At 42.5% G+C, this 19,993-nt stretch overlaps 1 protein-coding gene across 1 annotated transcript in view; it reads left to right on the top strand.

The window, feature by feature from the left end:
• Positions 1 to 690: 690 nt before the first annotated feature.
• Positions 691 to 19,993, top strand: part of Fbxl20 (F-box and leucine rich repeat protein 20) — a 64,206-nt gene continuing 44,903 nt past the window's right edge. Inside the window, 2 exon segments of the mRNA XM_048366760.1 lie at positions 691 to 1,156; positions 1,159 to 1,220. Of these exon segments, the coding sequence (XP_048222717.1) occupies positions 706 to 1,156; positions 1,159 to 1,220 (513 nt within the window). The 5' untranslated portion in view covers positions 691 to 705.

Below are 19,993 nucleotides of genomic sequence, written 5' to 3'. Positions count from 1 at the left end.
TAAGTTCCTTGTTTAGGAAGACTTTCACAGGATATAAAAAAATAAATGTTTTCAAAGTAATAAGCCAGCTAAAATATATGTTTTTACAGGCATGCAACACTTGCTGCTCTTGGGGAGTAGTTCTCTCAAATGAAAATTTCCTTTGTCTTGTGCTGGTTCTGCGCACTTCCTCCTTGCTTTTTTGCACCAGGCTAGCGCTCAACTACTTGAGCCATAGCTCCACTTTCGGCTTTTTGGAAGTTCATTTAAAGTCTCACGAACTTCCTTGTGTGGACTGGCTTCAAACCACAGTCCTGGCTCTAATGCTCATTTCTAAATCGGATTCATAACCCAGTTACTAAAACCACTAATTAAAAAGGGTGTGAAGGCAAACACTTAAGTGCTTTGGGAGTATTCAATCAGAAGCAGTACTACCGCTTCTGCCAGGATTGGTAGAATTTATAAAAGTTTCTAGTATTTCATGTTTGAGACAGTACAGTGTCTTCGAAGTGACAATTCTCTTCAGTAATGGAAATTCGGTCACAAATTTGGGACCCTGAAGGCTGAAGTTGTTAAACTATAATAGTATGATGACAAGGACCAGCTTCCAAACAAGGAACCCAAGTCCCAGCAAAGTCAGAGTTTCCACTGGGCAAACGCCCCCGCCTACTCCCTCTTACACGCTTGTTTCTCCCGCCAAAGTGGCGTCAGGCTCAGGCTCTCACTATGGAGCGCCCTGATTGGAGGACAGGCAGGTACTACAGCCCATTGGGTGCCAGAGGCGCCGGAGGGGGCGGGGAAGCCAAAGGGCCCTTCTGCCTCTCCCGCCCCCACCCCTCTGACTCGCGCCCCTCCCCCAGCAGAAGAAATAATTGCTGGGCTCCGGGCACTGCACCCCTTAACCCGGAGGCCCAAGGTGTGGCCTCGCCGCCACCCCTAGAGCAGAGTGGGGCGCTCCGTCAGTCCCTCCGGCGCAATCGGCCCCCGCCGGCCCAGCCATGCACCGGGAGACACCCACCCCGCAGTGGTCCCCTAGGCCTCCCAGCAGCACCCCGTAATGCAATCCACCGGGGCGGGGGAGGCGGCGGCGGCGGCGACAGCAGCAGCTTCGGCAGCGGCGGTGGCGGCGGCGGCGGCGGCGGCGGCGGCAGCAGCAGCACTACCCCAACCGAGAGACATTCAGAAAGAGGAAAATGGCTCCGAGCAGGGACCGCCTGCTGCACTTTGGGTTCAAGGCAACCGTGAGTGATAGGGGAGGGGAGTCGGGTGGCCCGGAAGGATGTTTCTGCCAGTCCGGGCTTCTGGAAAGAAGTGACAAGACTCGGGGTTGGGGGACTGGGGCACAAAGCTCCGGGGTTCGGCGTGGGTTGGTGCGTGCCGGTTTGCCCTCGGAGCGGCGGAGAGTCGGACTGGGAGAGGGGCTCCTGTGCCGGTGTGCCGACCCCAGGCTTCCCTCAGCCTGGCCTGTCTGCGAGCACGCGCGCACCCAGCCCACGCCCCCCCCCTTACACACACACACACACACACACACACACACACACGGGCACTTCCCTGCCTCGCCTTCTCTCGGTGGGCCCGCCTGCCTCGAAGGCGGCCGCCCGGCGCCGGGGCAGCTCGCGGGCCGGCGCACGGCGCGGGGCTGCACCGTCCGGGGCTGCACTCGGGTGGGGGAGGGGTGGGCTCGCGCCGCCGCCGCCGCTGCCGCCGCCGCCGCGCGCTCCTCCCCCTCCCCCGGCGTTCCGAGGCCCGGGCCGCTCTGCCCAATGAGAAGCGGCGTTGCTGGCAGGTGGGGAGTGTTTTTGTTTTGGGTTGAAGTTGAGGCTTGAGGAGAGAGCTGAGCTAGCGACCAGCAGTCGTCGCGGCCGCGGGCGCCGCGGGAAGGTGGTGGAGGCCTCGCTGGACCCCAGGGATCCCCTGTTTCCGTCCGAAGGCCCTGACCTTGCCCAGTCGCCACCGCTTTCCCGTCCCGGAACTCCGGGGCCTGCCCTGGGCCCCTTAGCTTTGCGCTCCGCACGCCGCAGCGCCCTGCCCGGGCCGCACCCGCCGGCCCCATGAGGAGGGACGTGAACGGAGTGACCAAGAGCAGGTTTGAGGTGTGAGCTCGGGAGGGGGGAGGGAGCTTGGGGGTGGGGAGGGAGGAAAAGGCCATCCCCCCCCCCACACACACACCCGCCTCGAAACAGTCGCTACGCCTCCCAGCCACCTCCCTCGCCGGGCACCGCCACCCACCACCCACCACCGGGGAGGCTTGCCAGCTCCTCCCGTTCCCCACGACCCGAAAACCCAGGGCCAGCCCGGTTTGGGGCTCGCCTGCTGCGCCTTCCCACCAGCAGACCCCGGAGGGGGATTAGCTCCGGCGCCCTAATTCCCCCCTCCCCCCATACCACTCAGCTTTCCATTCTTCACCCAACCCTCGGCGAGCCTCCTTCCACCCGGCGAAAAGGCATCCCGGCCCCAAACAGCCCGAGTGCCCTGCTTTCCCTTCCTGCTGCCTTCCTCGGGAAGCGTTGGTAGTTTGCAGAGTAGACACACTCGGTGGGCCCGGGTGGGACTCGCGGCGCGGGGGGGGGGGGGTGGCGGCGTTTCTACGCTTTGATCGAGGGAAGGGGGGGAAGGGGGGCTGGGATGATGATGAGGCGACCACCGCGGGTTTTCGGTCCTGTGCTGGGTTTGGGGGTATTGTATTCTGATACTTCCTCCTCCTTCCCCGTTTAGTCTGTAACTGGGGTGGCTCTTTGTTTTCTGGGAACCCTTAGAAGTCTCCATGCTTTTTGAGATTGGGACGAAAGTCTTGAGAAACTCCCAAGAAACCCATCCCGGGTCTGTTAGCTTATTAGGAACTTTTTTTTCTCCCTTGACAGGAGTTTTACAGTTTGGGGATTGAGGGACGGTAGTCATCTAGTTGGGACTGGATTTCTTTGGGAAGTCATGTATTGTAACGAAGGAATTACAGTAGTACAAGAATGTTCAGGAAGTGGAGAAGAGAGAAAGAAACTTACACAAGAAGAGTAGATGTTACCTGTCCTGTTCTGGCAGAGAATCAGGCTGACCTGGGATCACTCGAGTGTATCAGTAGCACGTATCAGTAGCACTCGGTGTTTTGCTTCATCTCCATTTAAGAGATGCTAGTGTTTAAGACCAAAAGAAAGCATGAGACAAAAGTTTCAGGCAACTGGGCGTGAAAATCTTACCTAGGGGGTACTTCAGTATAGTCGATGCCTTGATTTCGTTTTATGCTTACGGGGTAAATACTTGAAATTAACCACAATGCCGATCAAGATAGGAGGAAGTTTATATTCAGAGCTACAGTATTAAGTTGCTGATGAGTGGAGAAAATCAAGGAATGGTCACTTTCATATGTAACTTAGTCTGAGAAAGTATTGTGGCAAGTGTTACTTGGTGCTTTAATAGGATGCTGTTGCCTTAATGCAGTGAGCCCAGTAAGTTAATTTATAGTAGTTTCATATTTAGTAAATAATAATGATTTCATATTGAATACTGTGAAAGTCCAGAATGCCATTAAAGTTACTAAATAGAAATTTGGAAATTAAGGGAAATCAAAAGGGAATCTTCAAAACTGAAGATTGGGTAGATGATAGCCTTTTGCTGCTGCAATTAGCTCTTTATTGTTTTGTTATTGTTTGCTGAATAATTATTACAAAGACAGCAGTAATATGTACATTAAAATTGCTTTCCTATGTTACATTTTAATATTTTAACTTGTAGCTTATATGTACTATGATATACTAAAGTATAAAAATTTATTATTTTATTAAATGTATTTGTTTACCTTAATTGTTATGTAGCTGGCAGCTAGCTTTCTAAATAGGATCTGAAAAGGTAAAGAAAGAAGCTGGGTGTGGTGGTTAACACCTATAATACCATTACTTCAGAGACTTAGAATAGTAAATTTAAAGCCAGATTGGGATACTGGGTCAGTTCAAGGCTACTGAGGGTTTAACTGCAAAACCCAGCCACATATATATATATATATATATATATATATATATATATATATATATATATATGCACACACACACACAAACAAAAGAATGAGAAATGGGGAGGGAGAATCCTTGATTACTTTCTCTTTTTTGATAGTATAGGTATTTGAACTCTAGATCTCAGGGCTTTGCTTAGGTAGTTTAGCACTGTCCTACTTGATCCAGGCCTCCAGCCCTGCTTTCTGCTGATTATTTTAAAGTTGGAGTCTCCTGAACCTTTTCTGCCTAGGCTGGCTTGGAGTCCCCATCCTCTGGTGACTCTTAGTCTTCACAGTAGCTAGGATTATAGGCATGAGCCACCAGTACTTGGCTCTCCTTTTACTCTTGTGATGTGTTAATAAGCCAAATGTTTTTCTTTGGTTATGATATTATATGATTCAATATGATTATTCTAGCTGCATGCTAGAATATAAATGGAAATGGCTATAGTGGGTTGTTTTTTTAGGTGCAAATCCTAGGGCTTGAACTCAGGGCCTGGGCATTGTCCTTGAACTTTTGTGCTCAAGGCAAGCCTTCTACTTGAGCCACAAGTTTACTTCCCAACTTCTTGGAGATTAGTTGGAGATAAGAGTCTCATGGACTTTTCTGTCTGGGCTGAAGAGCACAATCCTCAGATCTCAACCTCCATGGCTCATGGAAAATACTTTCTTACAGTTTGTTGTTGTTCTTGTGTGTGTACATGCACATGTGTGCTTTTGTGTGTGTGTGTGCACGCATATGTGTGTGTGTGTTGGGGGCAATATTGGAGCTTGAACTCTGGCCCTGGGTTCTGTCCTTCACCTTTTTTTCTTAGGGCTGGCACTCTACCACTGGAGCCAGAGCTCCACTTCCAGTTTTTTGTCTCATGGGCTTTCCTTCCCAGGGTAGGCTTTGAAATGTAATCCTTAAACTTCATCCTCCTGAATAGCTAGAAATAGTTTTTTTCTAAGCTGATAACTTTATGATTGTTGGTATGAATGAGTGTAGGAATTTTTATAGCAAATAATAGCAAGTTTCAAACTAAAGTGATTAATAAAAAGTGAAAGTTTTTTTCCCCTACTTGGGAAGATAACAGGAACTTACAATATTTGAATAGTGGATTCATTGTCATCTTTTTGTGGGAACATTTTCTTTACTTTTGGATGTTGTAACTGGGAGCCACATGCTGTTAGTCCCACACTCATGGGCATAGATGTAGGAAAACTTTCAAGTTAAAATCAGAAGGGAGTACCTGTTAGCCATTAGTATTCTATAGAACAGACAAAGTAGGTAATTAGAAATTAAGGAGACTTAGAGATGTAAAACTTCATGGTGTTCCTTGCTCTATCACCTTAGCATTAAGTCTATACAATAATAATCATTACAGGGGCTGGGAATATGGCCTAGTGGCAAGAGTGCTTGCCTCGTATTGATTCCTCAGCACCACATATACAGAAAATGGCCAGAAGTGGCACTGTGGCTCAAGTGGCAGAGTGCTAGCCTTGAGCAAAAAAGAAGCCAGGGACAGTGCTCAGGCCCTGAGTTCACGGCCTAGGACTGGCCAAAAAAAAATAATAATAAAATAATAATAATAATCACTACAGTTACATAGTGTATGTTGAAATGTGCTAGTCACTTAAATTTAAATTCATTCTTATACTATTAGTAAATTTTTCTTTTTTACCAGTTTTTATCATTTCTTTTCAGATTTAGAGTTGGCGCTGAGCTAAATACATTATCTTAGTTCTGTTTTACAGTTGAAGAAAATGAAGACCCGAAGGTTATGGTGTTCAACTAGAAATTGAGGGAGCCAAGGGGCTGGGGATATGGCCTAGTGGCAAGAGTGCTTGCTTCTTATACATGAAGCCCTGGGTTCGATTCTGTGGCTCAAGTGGCAGAGTGCTAGCCTTGAGCAAAAAGAAGCCAGGGACAGTGCTCAGGCCCTGAGTCCAAGGCCCAGGACTGGTAAGAAAAAAAAAAGATAGAAATTGAGGGAGCCAAAATGCCCGTGTGCATTTGGGGTGGGGGAGGCAGTACTGAGGATTGAATTCAAGATCTCATGCTTTGCTAAGCAGGTACTGCTCTGCTTGAGCCATGCCTCCAGTCCCAAATCTTTTTTTTTTTTGGCCAGTCCTGGACCTTGAACTCAGGGCCTGAGCACTGTCCCTGGCTTCCTTTTGCTCAAGGCTAGCACTCTGCCACTTGAGCCACAGCGCCACTTCTGGCCGTTTTCTGTATATGTGGTGCTGGGGAATTGAACCCAGGGCCTCATGTATACAAGGCAAGCTCTCTTGCCACTAGGCCATATCCCCAGCCCTCCAGTCCCCAATCTTAAGTCCATTTTGTCATGCTTATCCTGTTCTGCTATTGGCATGACTCACCGTAAAACACTTAAAATATGTGAAAAAGTGCTTTCCTAAAATTCATTCAATGTATTTAATTTCATATTTGCCATCAAGAGAATGAACCAGTCCTTCATTTTAAGTTAAGTCCTTCATTTTAAGAGTAAAGTTAGTGATAGACACATTTCAATATCTAAGCTAGCCCTTGTATCCAAGTTTACATTTTTTCTTTTTAGTCTCTCCACTTTATCATATTTTTAATAGCTCTATTACAGCTGTTGAGAATGTAGTACTGGGCAGGGGTGCGGGGGAGGTGTGAGGTCTATGTTACCTGGGTTTATTGAAAAATCATAGTGTTGGGCTGGGGATATAGCCTAGTGGCAAGAGTGCCTGCCTTGGATACACGAGGCCCTAGGTTCGATTCCCCAGCACCACATATACAGAAAACGGCCAGAAGCGGCGCTGTGGCTCAAGTGGCGGAGTGCTAGCCTTGAGCGGGAAGAAGTCAGGGACAGTGCTCAGGCCCTGAGTCCAAGGCCCAGGACTGGCCAAAAAAAAAAAAAAAAGAAAATCATAGTGTTAACATTAGCCAACATTAAGATATTATTTTATAGTTTAATTAGTACCTGGAGATGTTAAGGCTAATATATGTTAGAAAGTGATGTTGAACAATTTAGGAATTTTTAAGCCCAAATTATACCTCATTGCTGATCTCATAAATCTAGTGTTTCGTATATCTCTAACACTAGGTAGTATTTCTTTGCCTGCTTCAGCTTCTCAATTCATTTGTCCAAAGTAACAAAAATCATAATATGATGATATGTAATATGTTGAAAGACAATATTACACCAGGAGTTAAGAGATCTGAATATTAGTTAATCTTGATCTTTGGCATTTCACTTGTCTGACTTGTTGAGTTCTGCAAAACCAGGGATTTTGACTCAGTCATTCAGGTACCTTTTGTTCCAGAAGCCTATGAATCTATGATTTTTAAAGTAAAAGTACACGGCCATTTCTTTTGACATGTCTTCTGCACCACCTACTCCAATACCTTATTAAAGTTTGTATGTGGGCTGGGAATATGGCCTAGTGGCAAGAGTGCTTGCCTTGTATACATGAAGCCCTGGGTTCAATTCCCCAGCACCACATATACAGAAAACGGCCAGAAGTGGCGCTGTGGCTCAAGTGGCAGAGTGCTAGCCTTGAGCAAAAAGAAGCCAGAGACAGTGCTCAGGCCCTGAGTCCAAGGCCCAGGACTGGCAAAAAAAAAAAAATAATAATTAATAAATAAATAAACAAGTATATAAAGTTTGTATGCTTAAACAGGTTCATTCCCATAATACTGTTAGGACTGATTTTAAAAAACCATTTTGTTCCTCAAGGCCTTTCTGCATGATAACCATATTTTCAAAATTGATGCTTGTGAAAAAATGTTACTCATGTCTTTTCAGTGAGTGGGACTCCTCCATCTGTACACTCCATCCTCCTCCACTTCTTTCTTTGTTGTGTTTTTTGTTGTTGTTTGTTTTGCCAGTCCTGGGCCTTGGACTCAGGGCCTGAGCCACTGTCCCTGGCTTCTTTTTGCTCAAGGCTAGCACTCTGCCACTTGGGCCACAGCGCCACTTCTGGCCGTTTTCTATATATGTAGGGCTGGGGAATTGAACCCAGGCCTTCATGTATAGGAGGGAAGCACTCTTGCCACTAGGCCATATTCCCAGCCCCTGTCTTTGTTGCTAATAAGATAGTTTATTAGTTTATTATAATGAAGTCAGTGAAACTGTCAGGACAACAGAAAATTGGAGTAGAGCAGGCCCTATGAAGGGCCAAAGACAAAATAGTAGCCACAGTGCTGACATTTCATTGTATTCTACTAGAGACTAATGTATGCCTGTTAACCTATTGATAATTATAAATTTGGATACATCACACCACTTTTAGATGGCACAAAACATCATTTTATTTTGAAGAAAAAAAACTAGCTCATGCTTGTAATCCTAGCTACTCAGGAGACTGAGATCTGAGAATCATGATTCAAAGCCAGCTGGGGAAGGAAAGTCCAAGTCCATGTCAGTCATGGAGCTTGAACTCAGTATCTGAGTGCTATATCTGAGCTTTTTTGCTCAAGGCTAGGACACTACTACTTGAGCCACGGTTCTACTTCCATCCTTCTGATGGTTAAATAGAAATAACAGGAAACAACCCAGATGCCCCTCCACAGACGAATGGATCCAAAAAATACGGTACTTATACACAATGGAATACTACGTAGCGATTAGGAATGGTGAAATATTGTTATTCGCAGGGAAATGGTCAGAACTCGAACAAATAATGTTGAGCAAGACAAGCCTAGAACACAGAAAACAAAGGGGCATGATCTCCCTGATATATGACTGTTAACAAAGGGAGACGGAGAGACAGTAGAGACCAAGTCTGTGAAACCAAAAACTGCTTGTCAAATAGTATTCCCCACAGGATTGGGGCAGCGACCCAACAGTATGTAACTAAAACCAAACAATTATTCAACATAAAAGGTCAAAAATTGACCTCTCAGGGGAATACAATAGCTCAAAAGCTATGTATGTACGTTCATATAAGACTACTGTCGACATATTGTCTAATATCGACATTACATTTAAAGCCCTAGGCGAACTTTCTTGGGCCACGTGGCTACTGTATATATTCTTGATACATTGTATACTGTCTATATGTCTACCTGACCTAGAGAAGGGATAGAAAAACAGGGCGTAAGATATCACAAGAAATGTACACACTGCCCTACTATATAACTGTACCCTTTTTGCACAACACCTTGTCAAATATTTTGTGTTCAATTAACAAATAAATTAAATTTAAAAAAAAAGAAATAACAGTCTCTTGGACTTTTCTGCCCAGACTTGCTTCAAACCATGATCCTCAGTTCTCAGTCTCCAAAGAAGAGTATAGGGATTATAGGCATGAGCCATCAACACCTGATAATAATGAATTTTTAAAAGGAAAATAAGTTTACCCAATACCTCCTTGTCTACCCCTCCCAAACCAATAACAGCTTGAACAAAGGCTGAGTTTATTTGATTTAGCACTAAGGAACATGTGTCCCACCAAAAGTATAATTGAATTTTTTTCCTCTGCTGCTTTATTGCCCCACTTCTATCAGGTTACAAAACGTAAGTGTGCAAGTTTGTTGTCTCACCGAGAAACCTAATGTAGTTTAGGTTTTCAAAATGGGTGGCTATTGAGCAGAAAGTAGCCAGAGAATGCTCAGATGCTGAGTTCAAGCCCCAGGACTGGCACAAAAAAGGAGGAGGGAGGGGGTTGCTGTTCAGGCAAGTGTAATTGCAATCCCAGCCTTAAAGAGGCTGAGACAGGAAGATCTTTATGTCAAGATCAGCTTAAAATTACTAATAGTGGGGCTGGGGATATATAGCCTAGTGGCAAGAGTGCCTGCCTCGGATACACGAGGCCCTAGGTTCGATTCCCCAGCACCACATATACAGAAAACGGCCAGAAGTGGCGCTGTGGCTCAAGTGGCAGAGTGCAGGCCTTGAGCGGGAAGAAGCCAGGGACCGTGCTCAGGCCCTGAGTCCAAGGCCCAGGACTGGCCAAAAAAAAAAAAAAATTACTAATAGTGAGATCCTTTCTCTAAAACCAAAGGATATAGCTCAGTAATGGAGCACCTACCTAGCACCCACAAGGCCCAGAATTTGATCCATAGCACCACAAAACAAACAATGAAAAACCTGTCCAGATGATACTAGCAGAGTATTTTCTTCCTAAAACAGGGTGGCAGTTGTTAGTCCTGGTGGTGCACATCTCCTCTAAACCCAGGATTAAGAACCTTAGCTTTGTTACTTGGCTTGGTTTCAAACTCCTGGCTCTGTTAATTTTTCTACCTTATCCCCTGGAAAAGCTATGACCACAGACTCTGATGGCATATCTTATTTGTTTCACACTTCGTAAAAAGCATTGCAATAAGCAAGAGTACTGGTAAAAACTAAATAATTTATTTTTAACGTTCTAGAGATCAGTTTGAAAGCAGTTATCTAACTTTACTGAGTAAAAGTTTTCTTTTCTTTTCTGCATTCTTTTGAGCCACAGCACCACTTCCAGCTTTTTCCGTTTTATGTGGTACAGAGGGCCTCATACACGTAAGGCCAATACTCTCAGTCCCCAAAATTTTTCCAAAATGTATTCTTGACATTAAATATGATTACGTATGGTCTGATCCACCACCCCTGCCCCCCCCCATACACACAAGTACATCAGTAGGGTTTGAACTCTGGGCTTCACACTTGCTAAGCAGGCACTCTTAGCACTTGAGTCACATCTCCAACCCCTTTTATGCCTAGGCTGTTCTAGCCACTTGTTGAACTTTTAGGCCTGCCTGCCCTGGGACAATGATCCCTATGCCTCCCATCTCCAGTTCCCAAGTAGCTAGGATTTACTAGCTTGAGCCCCACTACACAGGTTTCAACCTAGCTTAGTCTGTCTTTTCCTTCCTTTCTTTTTTCCTTCCGTTGTTCCTTTCCTCCCTTCCCTTGCCCCCCCCCCCCCCCTTTTCACTGCTCAGCCTAGATTCTGTCCCTGAGCTTATTTACGTAAGTCTGGCTCTCTATCACATGAGCCACAGTGCTACTTCTGGCTTTTTCTGAGTAGTTTATTGGAGATAAGAGTCTCACCACTTTCCTGGCTTCAAACAACAATCTTCAGGTATCAGCTGGCTTCAAACCACAATCCTCAGATATCAGTCTCCTAAGTAGCTAGGATTACAGGTGTGAGCCCCCAGTAGCCAGCTTATTATGTATTATTCTGCTGAAATTAATTTTGGCTGGATTCCAGTGGCTCAAGCCTATAATCTTAGCTACTCAGGAGGCTGAGATATGAGGATGATGGCTCGAAGCCAGTCTGGGCAGGAATGGCTGTGAGTTTTTTTTTTTTTTTTTTGCCAGTCTTGGGCCTTGAACTCAGGGCCTGAGCACTGTCCCTGGCTTCTTTTTGCACAAGGCTAGAACTCTGCCACTTGAGCCACAGCGCCCCTTCGTTTTCTATATATGTGGTGCTGAGGAATCGAGCCCAGGGCTTCTTGTATACGAGGCAAGCACTCTACCACTAGGCCATATTCCCAGCCCTGTGAGACTCTTATCTCCAATCAACTACCAGAAGTGGCACTGTGACTCATGGAGCAAAAAGGTGCTCAAGGACAGTGCCCAGGCTCAGCATTCAAGCCCCAGTACAGAAAAAAAAAAAGAAAAGAAAAATCTATTGAAATTAATATTGGTGAGAATAAAAGTGTAAAAGGTGATGCCATCCAGAAGAGAAATAGTTCCTTTCTGAACTGCTCAAAAATATTCTAGCTAAGTGTGGTGTATGAATCCCTATAAATCCCTTTATAAGGTAGAAAATTGAGAGTTCTAGACCCTCCAGGGTTATATTGCAAGATTTTGTGTGAGTTAAAAAAAATAACATACAAGTTTTAAAAGTACTCTAGAGAGAATCTCACTGTTTTCCAGGCTGGCTCAAGTAATCTTTTTGGCTCAGCTTCTCAAGTAATTAGAATTTCAGGCGTGTACAACACCAACCTTAAAAAGTACTTGTATATACATTTATATGTTTCTGCACATGTATTATTCAAATTCCTAGTGAAATTCTAGTGTTAGTAGTGTCTCTGGGACCTTGGGTAAGTTACCTCTGGACTTTCATTGTCTGAACTCTAAGGTTCCTTCTGTGGAAATTCTGTGATTCTCTATAAAGAGATTAGATGGTCTGTGTTCTTAAATTTCTTTGCTTATAACTCCTAGTAACGAAAAACCAATTTTCCTTTGTAATCTTATCCTATATACTGCTTTGAGTAACTACCTGTTTCTGCCTTGAATTTGGATTAAAAACTAGAGACTGATAATGGAGAGGAAAGCCTGAAATATCACTAACCAAATAAAAACTTTTGACAAGGAAGTGAGAAATAAATGTAAGATTGCATGATATCCTGGCATATAGTGTGCTATTTCTTAGTACTTGTGGAATTTTTTTATTATTATTTTTTATTGGTCATGGATCTTGAACTCTGGGCCTGGGCACTGTCACTGAGTGCTTCAGCTCAAAGCTAGCACCCTACCACTTAAGCCACAGAATCACTTCCAGTTTTCTGGTGGTTAATTGGAGATAAGTGTCTCACAGACTTTCCTGCCCCTCCAGGCTGGCTTTGAACCAAGATCCACAGATCTCAGCCTCCCCAGTAGCTAGGTTTATAGGCATGAGCCACCAGCTAAATTTATCTTTTAAAATAAGGCTTATTTACAAAATTAACCTTGAAGACTCAGTTTGAACCCTGATTTTGTACTTACCATGTGACCTTGGACAAGTTATTTAATCTCTGCATCTCAGTTTTGTTTTTTTCCAGTCCTGGGACATGAACTCCACCCCTGGGCACTGTCCCTGAGCTTCTTTTGCTCAAGGCTAGCACTCTACCACTTGAGGGACAGGGTCACTTCTAGCTTTTTCTGTGTATGTGGTACTGAGAAATCAAACCCAGGGCTTCATGCATACTAGGCAAGCACTCTACCACTAAACCACATTCTCAGGCCATAGCTTGCTTGCTTCTTAAAGGGAAAATTCTTTCTTTTTTTTTGTTGGTCATGGGGCTTGAACTCAGGGCCTGGGCACTATAGCCCCGAGTTCTTTTGCTAAGGCCAGCACTCTACACATTGAGCCACAGATCCAATTCTGGGTTTTTGGTAGTTAATTGGAGATAAGAATCCTGCCTAGGCTGGCTTACAACCTTGATCCTCATGTAAGATGTCAGCCTTTTGAGCAGCCAAATCAGGGCAGGAACATTCTTTTATAAGGGGGAAAATGCAGCTAATCTCTAGTCATTTTGATTCAAATTTATATATTGAGTTTATGAAACAAATACCTATGAGGTGTACCTATGAGGTATATAAAAAAAGAAATACCTATGAGTCTTAATCAGTCTGGTTGAACAGTAACTATTTATTTATTTATTTTGGCCAATCCTGGGCCTTGGACTCAGGGCTTGAGCACTGTCCCTACTTCTTTTTGCTCGAGGCTCGCACTCTGCCACTTGAGCCACAGCGCCACTTCTGACTGTTTTCTATATATGTGGTGCTGGGGAACCAAACCCAGGGCTTCATGTATATGAGGCAAGCACTCTTGCCACTAGGCCATAGTCCCAGCCCGAACAGTAATAATTTAACTGTGTTTCCATCTGGAGTTTATATTATCTCTATTCTGTACTCGTTATTAAGCAAATGTAAGTAAATATCTTCTTAGATGAAAATCTGGCATTAAATTTTAATGTGACTTTTTTGTTTGTTTTGTAACTTTCCTGAGGCTTGATCTCAGGGCCTGGGCACTGTCCTTGGGTTTTTTTGCTCAAGGCTAGCACTCTAAACTAGAACCACAACTCTACTTACAGCTTTTTTGGTGATTAATTGGAGAGCAGAGTCTCATTCCTGGGCTGGCTTTGAACCATGATCCTCAGATCTCAGCCTCCTGAGTAGCTAGGATTACAGGCATGAGCCACTGGCACCCAAAGTAATTTGACATTTTAAAACACTGGATCAGTTAGTTCTCTAATTAGTGGGAAATAAGCCATGTCAGGATTTGAACATAAACAAGAAGAGATGCATTCATTTTTGAAAGGGAATACTGTGTTGACAATGCCTTGTTTTTCCTTAATTCTTTGCAAGACATTCATGTAAAGAAGTTCATATGAAAGAAAAAATTTATATTGTAACATTTCAGAAACCCATTTGTAGACAAGAAAACTGGTATTTTAGAATTCTCCTTTGATAAACAGGAGCATTTGTTTAATGTTATCGCTTTCTAGCTTGCTACATTGAATTGTAACTGCAGGAAGAAAAGTTCCATTAATACGCAGTATTTTTAGTCACAGGTGACTGTGTTATACAAAGTAAAAGAAGCTTCCTAAATCTAGAGCTCATTTTTTTGCCAGTCCACTTCTGGCTTTTTCTGTGTATGTGATGCTGAGGAATTTCATGTGTGTGAGGCACACACTCTACCACTAGGCCATATTCCAAGCCCCTCAAATTTATTTTTACTGCTATTTTTCACTTCCATTATTTTTCAGTATTAGAAACTCACCCAGAGGCTTCACCATAGCATGTAAGCAGCTATACCATTGAGCTATATCCTCCAGTGCAGAATAATTTTGTGTACATACATAAATAAAATTTATGGTGTGTATTTGCCTTGCACTCACTTGAATTTTTCATTCAGGGTTGTCACTCTACCACTTGAGCTGCACCTCCTCTTCTGGCTTTTTGGTATTTAATTAGAGATAAGCGTCTTAAGTACTTTTCCAAAATCCTTATATCTCAGCCTTCTAGATAGCTAAGAGCATAGGCCTGTGCCACCAGTGCCTAGCCAGTACTGGAGCTTGAACTCAAGAGGCTGGTCTGTTTACCATTAGAGCCACAGCTTCACTTCCACCTTTTTATTGGTTAATTGGAGATAAGAATCTTGCAGACTTTTCCTGCCTGGTCTGGTTTCTTGGATTGTTATCCAAAGATCTCAGCCTCTTGAGTAGTGAGAATTACAAGTATGAAGCACTTAGAATCCTATAAATAATTTTAGACTGGGTCTTTCTGGACTATATAGTCCAGGCTTACCTCAGATACTTTATCCTCTTTCCTCAGTCTTCCAATCTTCCTGTCTTAGCCTCCCAAATGCTAGATTACAGGCAAGTACCACCATACATTGATACATAGATTATACGTCTCAGAAAATGGATTGTAGGTCCTAAGTAACATAAATTTCATCAGGCTTTACTAGGCTCCACTTCAGACAGAGTTCTAAATGTAGTCTACACATAGGAATCAATCTCAGGGGATCTAATCGTGGCATTGCTGTGAACCCTGGGGAAGAAAACCGCTCAACCTTTGTCTTTGTAGGTTTAAAGTAAGATTTCCTTGCCATAGTATGAATTAGGTTAATAGTAATTAACAAATAGACCCCAAAATGTTGCCTTTTTGTAGGCTTTCCGAGTTAAAAAGAGAAATAACTGAAACTAAATTTCATTCCTTATATGGCCTTCAAAATTGCCAGTGAAGTTTTTGCATAGTTTTTGCATAGTCTTTATCCCTTGAAAGCAAGCCTCATCTTTTTTTTTTTTTTTTTTTTTTTTTTTTTTTTTAAATTTTTTTTTTTATTATCAATTGAACATAAATTTTTTTTTTACAAGGTGCTGTGCAAAGAGGGTGCAGTTACATAGTAGGGCATTGTGTACATTTCTTGTGATATCTTACAACCTGTTTTCCCATCCCTTGTCTAGGTCAGGTAGACCCATATGCAGTATACAATGTATCAAGCACATATACAGTGTTCACAGACTTGGTCTCTACTGTCTCTCCATCTCCCTTTGTTAACAGTCATATATCAGGGAGATCATGCCCCTTTGTTTTCTGTGTTCTAGGCTTGTCTCACTCAACATTATTTGTTCGAGTTCTGACCATTTCCCTGCAAATAACAATATTTCACCATTCCTAATCGCTATGTAGTATTCCATTGTGTATAAGTACCATATTTTTTGGATCCATTCATCTGTGGAGGGGCATCTGGGTTGTTTCCAAATTTTAAGCCTCATCTTTTGATGAAGTAGACTGGGCTTGCATGTTTCCTGTAAGTTATTTCCTCAAACTCATACCCGACACTTTAACTCACTGACTAGCACTGCACACCTTCAACCCTTTCTGTAAGTTACCTAAGAGATAGTAATAGAAATTTCTGTTAAACACTAGATAAGAAAGTCAGAAGTAATAATTTATATTTGCAACTTGAACTCTAAGACACAATAGATTTACTTACCATGAATTTGACATCTTAGAAAACTGATACCACTTCAGATTTCCTAAATATTTTAGCCTCAGATGGGTGCAGTATCTAATGTGTACCTCTTGACTTTTTTTTTTTTTTTTTTTTTTTTTGCCAGTCCTGGGGCTTGAGCTCAGGGCCTGAGCACTGTCCCTGGCTTCTTTTTACTCAAAGCTGGCCCTCTACCACTTGAGCCATAGCGCCACTTCTGGCCTTTTTTATGTATGTGGTGCTGAAGAATGTGGGCTTTCATATATGGGAGAAAAGCACTCTACCACTTGGCCATATTACCAGCCCCGACATTATTTTGTTTGCATGATCAAATACATTGAATTTCACTGGTGAAACTATTATGCTGCCCCTTAAGCTACTAAGGAATAAATAGGATTGGGAAGTTAGCAGAGTTTGTCTGACTCTGAAACTAAAAAAGCAAAACAAAACAAAGTTCAGATCCAAGGAATGTTTTTGGTAGGAGGTTCTGTTTCTTTTTTGTCTTTGTTTTGTCTTGTTGTTTGAATGGCAGTACTGGGGTTGGAAGGCTTAGCTTCATGCTAGCTTTACTACTTGAGCCACTCTGTCAAGATAGGGTCTCTTTCACTAGTGTCTCTCTTCTTGCTTTATTCTGGGATTGTCAGAAGTACCAAGGTGAACCAGGATTTGTTAATGCTTTGAAGAGTTTATGTATAGTCTAACTAGGAAAATTTATATATCAGAAAATCTACTGTTCTGGTAAATGTGGGGGTATATGTATGGAAAAAAATAACTGATTTCATGAGAAGTACTCATACTTTCTGATCCTTACGCTGCTTTTATGAGATGCGTTCTGTTTAGTGCTTCTAAAAGAAAAGAAAATCATGGGGATGGGAATATGGCTTAATGGCAGATTGCTTGCCTTACATGCATGAGGTCCTGGGTTCCATCTCTCAGTACCACATAAACAAACAAATAAATATAAAATATATAATAAGTATAAATAAATATATCCCTGCTTTAAATATAAATATATTAAATATATAAGTATTATATAAATATATATATATATATCAGAAGAAAGAATATTTGTGTGTGTGTGCCAGTACTGGGTCTTGAACTCGCGACCAGAGCGCTGAATTTTTTCGTTCATGGCTGAGTTTCTACTGCTTGAGTCACACCTCTACTTCTGGCTTTTTACTGTTAAGTTGGAGATGAGTCTCTCACAGATTTGTCTGCCTGGGTTGGCTTTGAACCTTAATCATCAGGCCTCAGCCTTCTTAGTAGCTAGGATAACAGACATGAACCACTGGTGTCTGGCATCAATTTATTTTTTGAAAAATAAAGATGTGATTTACTACTTTTCATGCATACAGCAGAGAACCAAAGAAAATGTAGGTAGGTTTTCTTTTAGCTAGTAAATTATTTCATTATACTCACATCTCTACTGGAATAAAACATTAAATTTAATAATAGAGCTAATCAAAGTGGCTGCTTTTCTTTAAGGCAGAAGGACATTCTGCAAAGACAAGCAGAAATGAAGCAAGAGTAAAGGGAAAGCAACTCATTCACTAATAGTTCTAAGAATTTATTATGTAGTATGTAGTCATACACATAACATTGCTTTTTATAAAATACAATATTATTATTAAGCTGTTGTATAGAGGGGTTGCTATTGCATAAGTTTGGTTATGAGTACATTCCCCCTTTTTTGGACAATATCACCACTTCCTTTGCTTTTTCCCCAGTCTCCTCCTATCCCTACCCACGATTTACTTAGGTCATTTTCCACATAATATATTAAAGCAAAAAATAAGATTAATTAAAGCAACTTATGAATAGTTATGCATAAAAATGAACCTCATATATGGGAATATGCTGTTGACCCTCCTATAATGAGACAGCAATTTTGAACTGTCTCGAGTAATAAGTTAATAGAACATTTACACATTAAAGAGCTTGTTCACGTTTATGACTTTATTTGAACATAAAAAATACCTTTGTTAGGTAAGGATATTTCCCTGTTGTTTTATAGCAAAGACATGAGATGCTCCCAAAAGCTATTATTTTCTCAGTATTAAACAACTAAATATAAAAGACCTAACTTTTGATCCAGTTAATTTGAAGTCTGTCATACTTGCCCCAGGGTATAACTGGAAACTAATTAATTAACTTATTTATTTTTGCCAGTGCTGGGGCTTGGGACTCAGGGCCTGAGCACTGTCCCTGGCTTCTTTTTGCTCAAGGCTAGCACTCTGCCACTTGAGCCACAGCGCCACTTCTGGCCGTTTTCTGTATATGCGGTGCTGGGGAATTGAACCCAGGGCTTCATGTATTCGAGGCAAGTACTCTTGCCACTAGGTCATATTCCCAGCCCTGGAAATTAATTTTTTTTTTTTTTTTGCCAGTCCTGGGCCTTGGACTCCGGGGCCTGAGCACTGTCCCTGGCTTCTTCCCGCTCAAGGCTAGCACTCCGCCACTTGAGCCACAGCGCCGCTTCTGGCCGTTTTCTGTATATGTGGTGCTGGGAAATCGAACCTAGGGCCTCGTGTATCCGAGGCAGGCACTCTTGCCACTAGGCTATATCCCCAGCCCTGGAAATTAATTTTTTGAACTACTAATCCTTTCTCTTTTTTCCCACTTCCTTTTCTCTTTATTACTTTTTTCTTCTATATCTATATTTATGTATTTATTACAATGGCAATTATCAAACCTAGGGCCTTGTACATACTAAGGAAGCACTTTATCACTGAGCTACACCCTAAGTTCCTCATTCTTTAGACCTATAGCAAGTATCAATAAGATATTAGGGTAGAATTAACACTTGCATTTGTGTCAGTAGACTTGAACAAATTTTTGGGAACTGGAAAAAGGATGAAGATGAGATCTATATTTTAGCATTGTAGAGATACCAGCTACCCAGTTTAATTCCTCATCTGTTATGCTGGGGATTAAATGCAGATCTTTGGATATGCTAGACAGTGACTCTTTTATCACTGAAGCTACATTCTGAGCTACATTCCCTTTTTGGGGGGTGGGAGGGAGTGGGAGTCTTTGTACGGTTACCAGGGCTTGAACTCAGGTTCTCAGTTCATCACTTGCTCATGGTTGACACTACTATTTTCTTTTGTGTGTGTGTGTGAGTGTTTAATAGACTTTTTATTAAAGGAAAAGTTCAAAATGCCCAATAATTATGTACAACACTTGGTATACATTATGAATAAAGCAAAAGGCTGCTGAGTAAACACTGTAGTTAAGTTATGCATATAATTTAGGGGTAAATAAGAAAGTACTGGCTAAAAAGGATGTTTCAGATTTGTTTAATTTGGATCCCTCTCACAAGATTTCTATCATTAGATCAAAATGATTGTCCTCTGGCTCTATAGCTCTGCAATGTTTACCCGAACCAGATTCCAGCTTCAGAAGCCCAAACCCTTGCTGCTGGTCCCAATGGTCCCTTGGAACTTTATGTGGGCACTTCCAGTTGGTTTGGACCCACCAGAGAGGAAGCTCTCACTAGCTTCTAAATCTGTTACTTAAATTACTTTTCTTTACTTGTTTTTTTTTTTTTTTGGTTTTTTTTTTTTTTTTTTTGAAACAGTGTCTTGCTATGTAACCCCGCTGGCCTTGAACACTAGCTCAAGCTGTCCTTGCGTTTGCCATCCTGAGTGCTGGGATTATAAGTGCTTTGATTTCAGGCACATGCACTATGGTGCTTGGTTTAAATTATTTCACAATTTAAAAGAGGTAGAGGGAAGAAAAAAAAGAAACTATTATTAGACTCAGGCCACCCTAGGAATGTTCTTAATCTTTATTCAACTTTTGGTTGATATAAGTAACTATGGAATAAATATAATCTACTCCCCTCACCCCCACACCAAGTGTGAGGCTAAG

Source organism: Perognathus longimembris, chromosome 17, assembly GCF_023159225.1.
Source record: "Perognathus longimembris pacificus isolate PPM17 chromosome 17, ASM2315922v1, whole genome shotgun sequence".
NCBI classification, from domain to species: Eukaryota; Metazoa; Chordata; class Mammalia; order Rodentia; family Heteromyidae; genus Perognathus; species Perognathus longimembris.
Note: the sequence above shows the minus strand (reverse complement) of the source record. Positions and strands in the feature narration are given on the sequence as shown.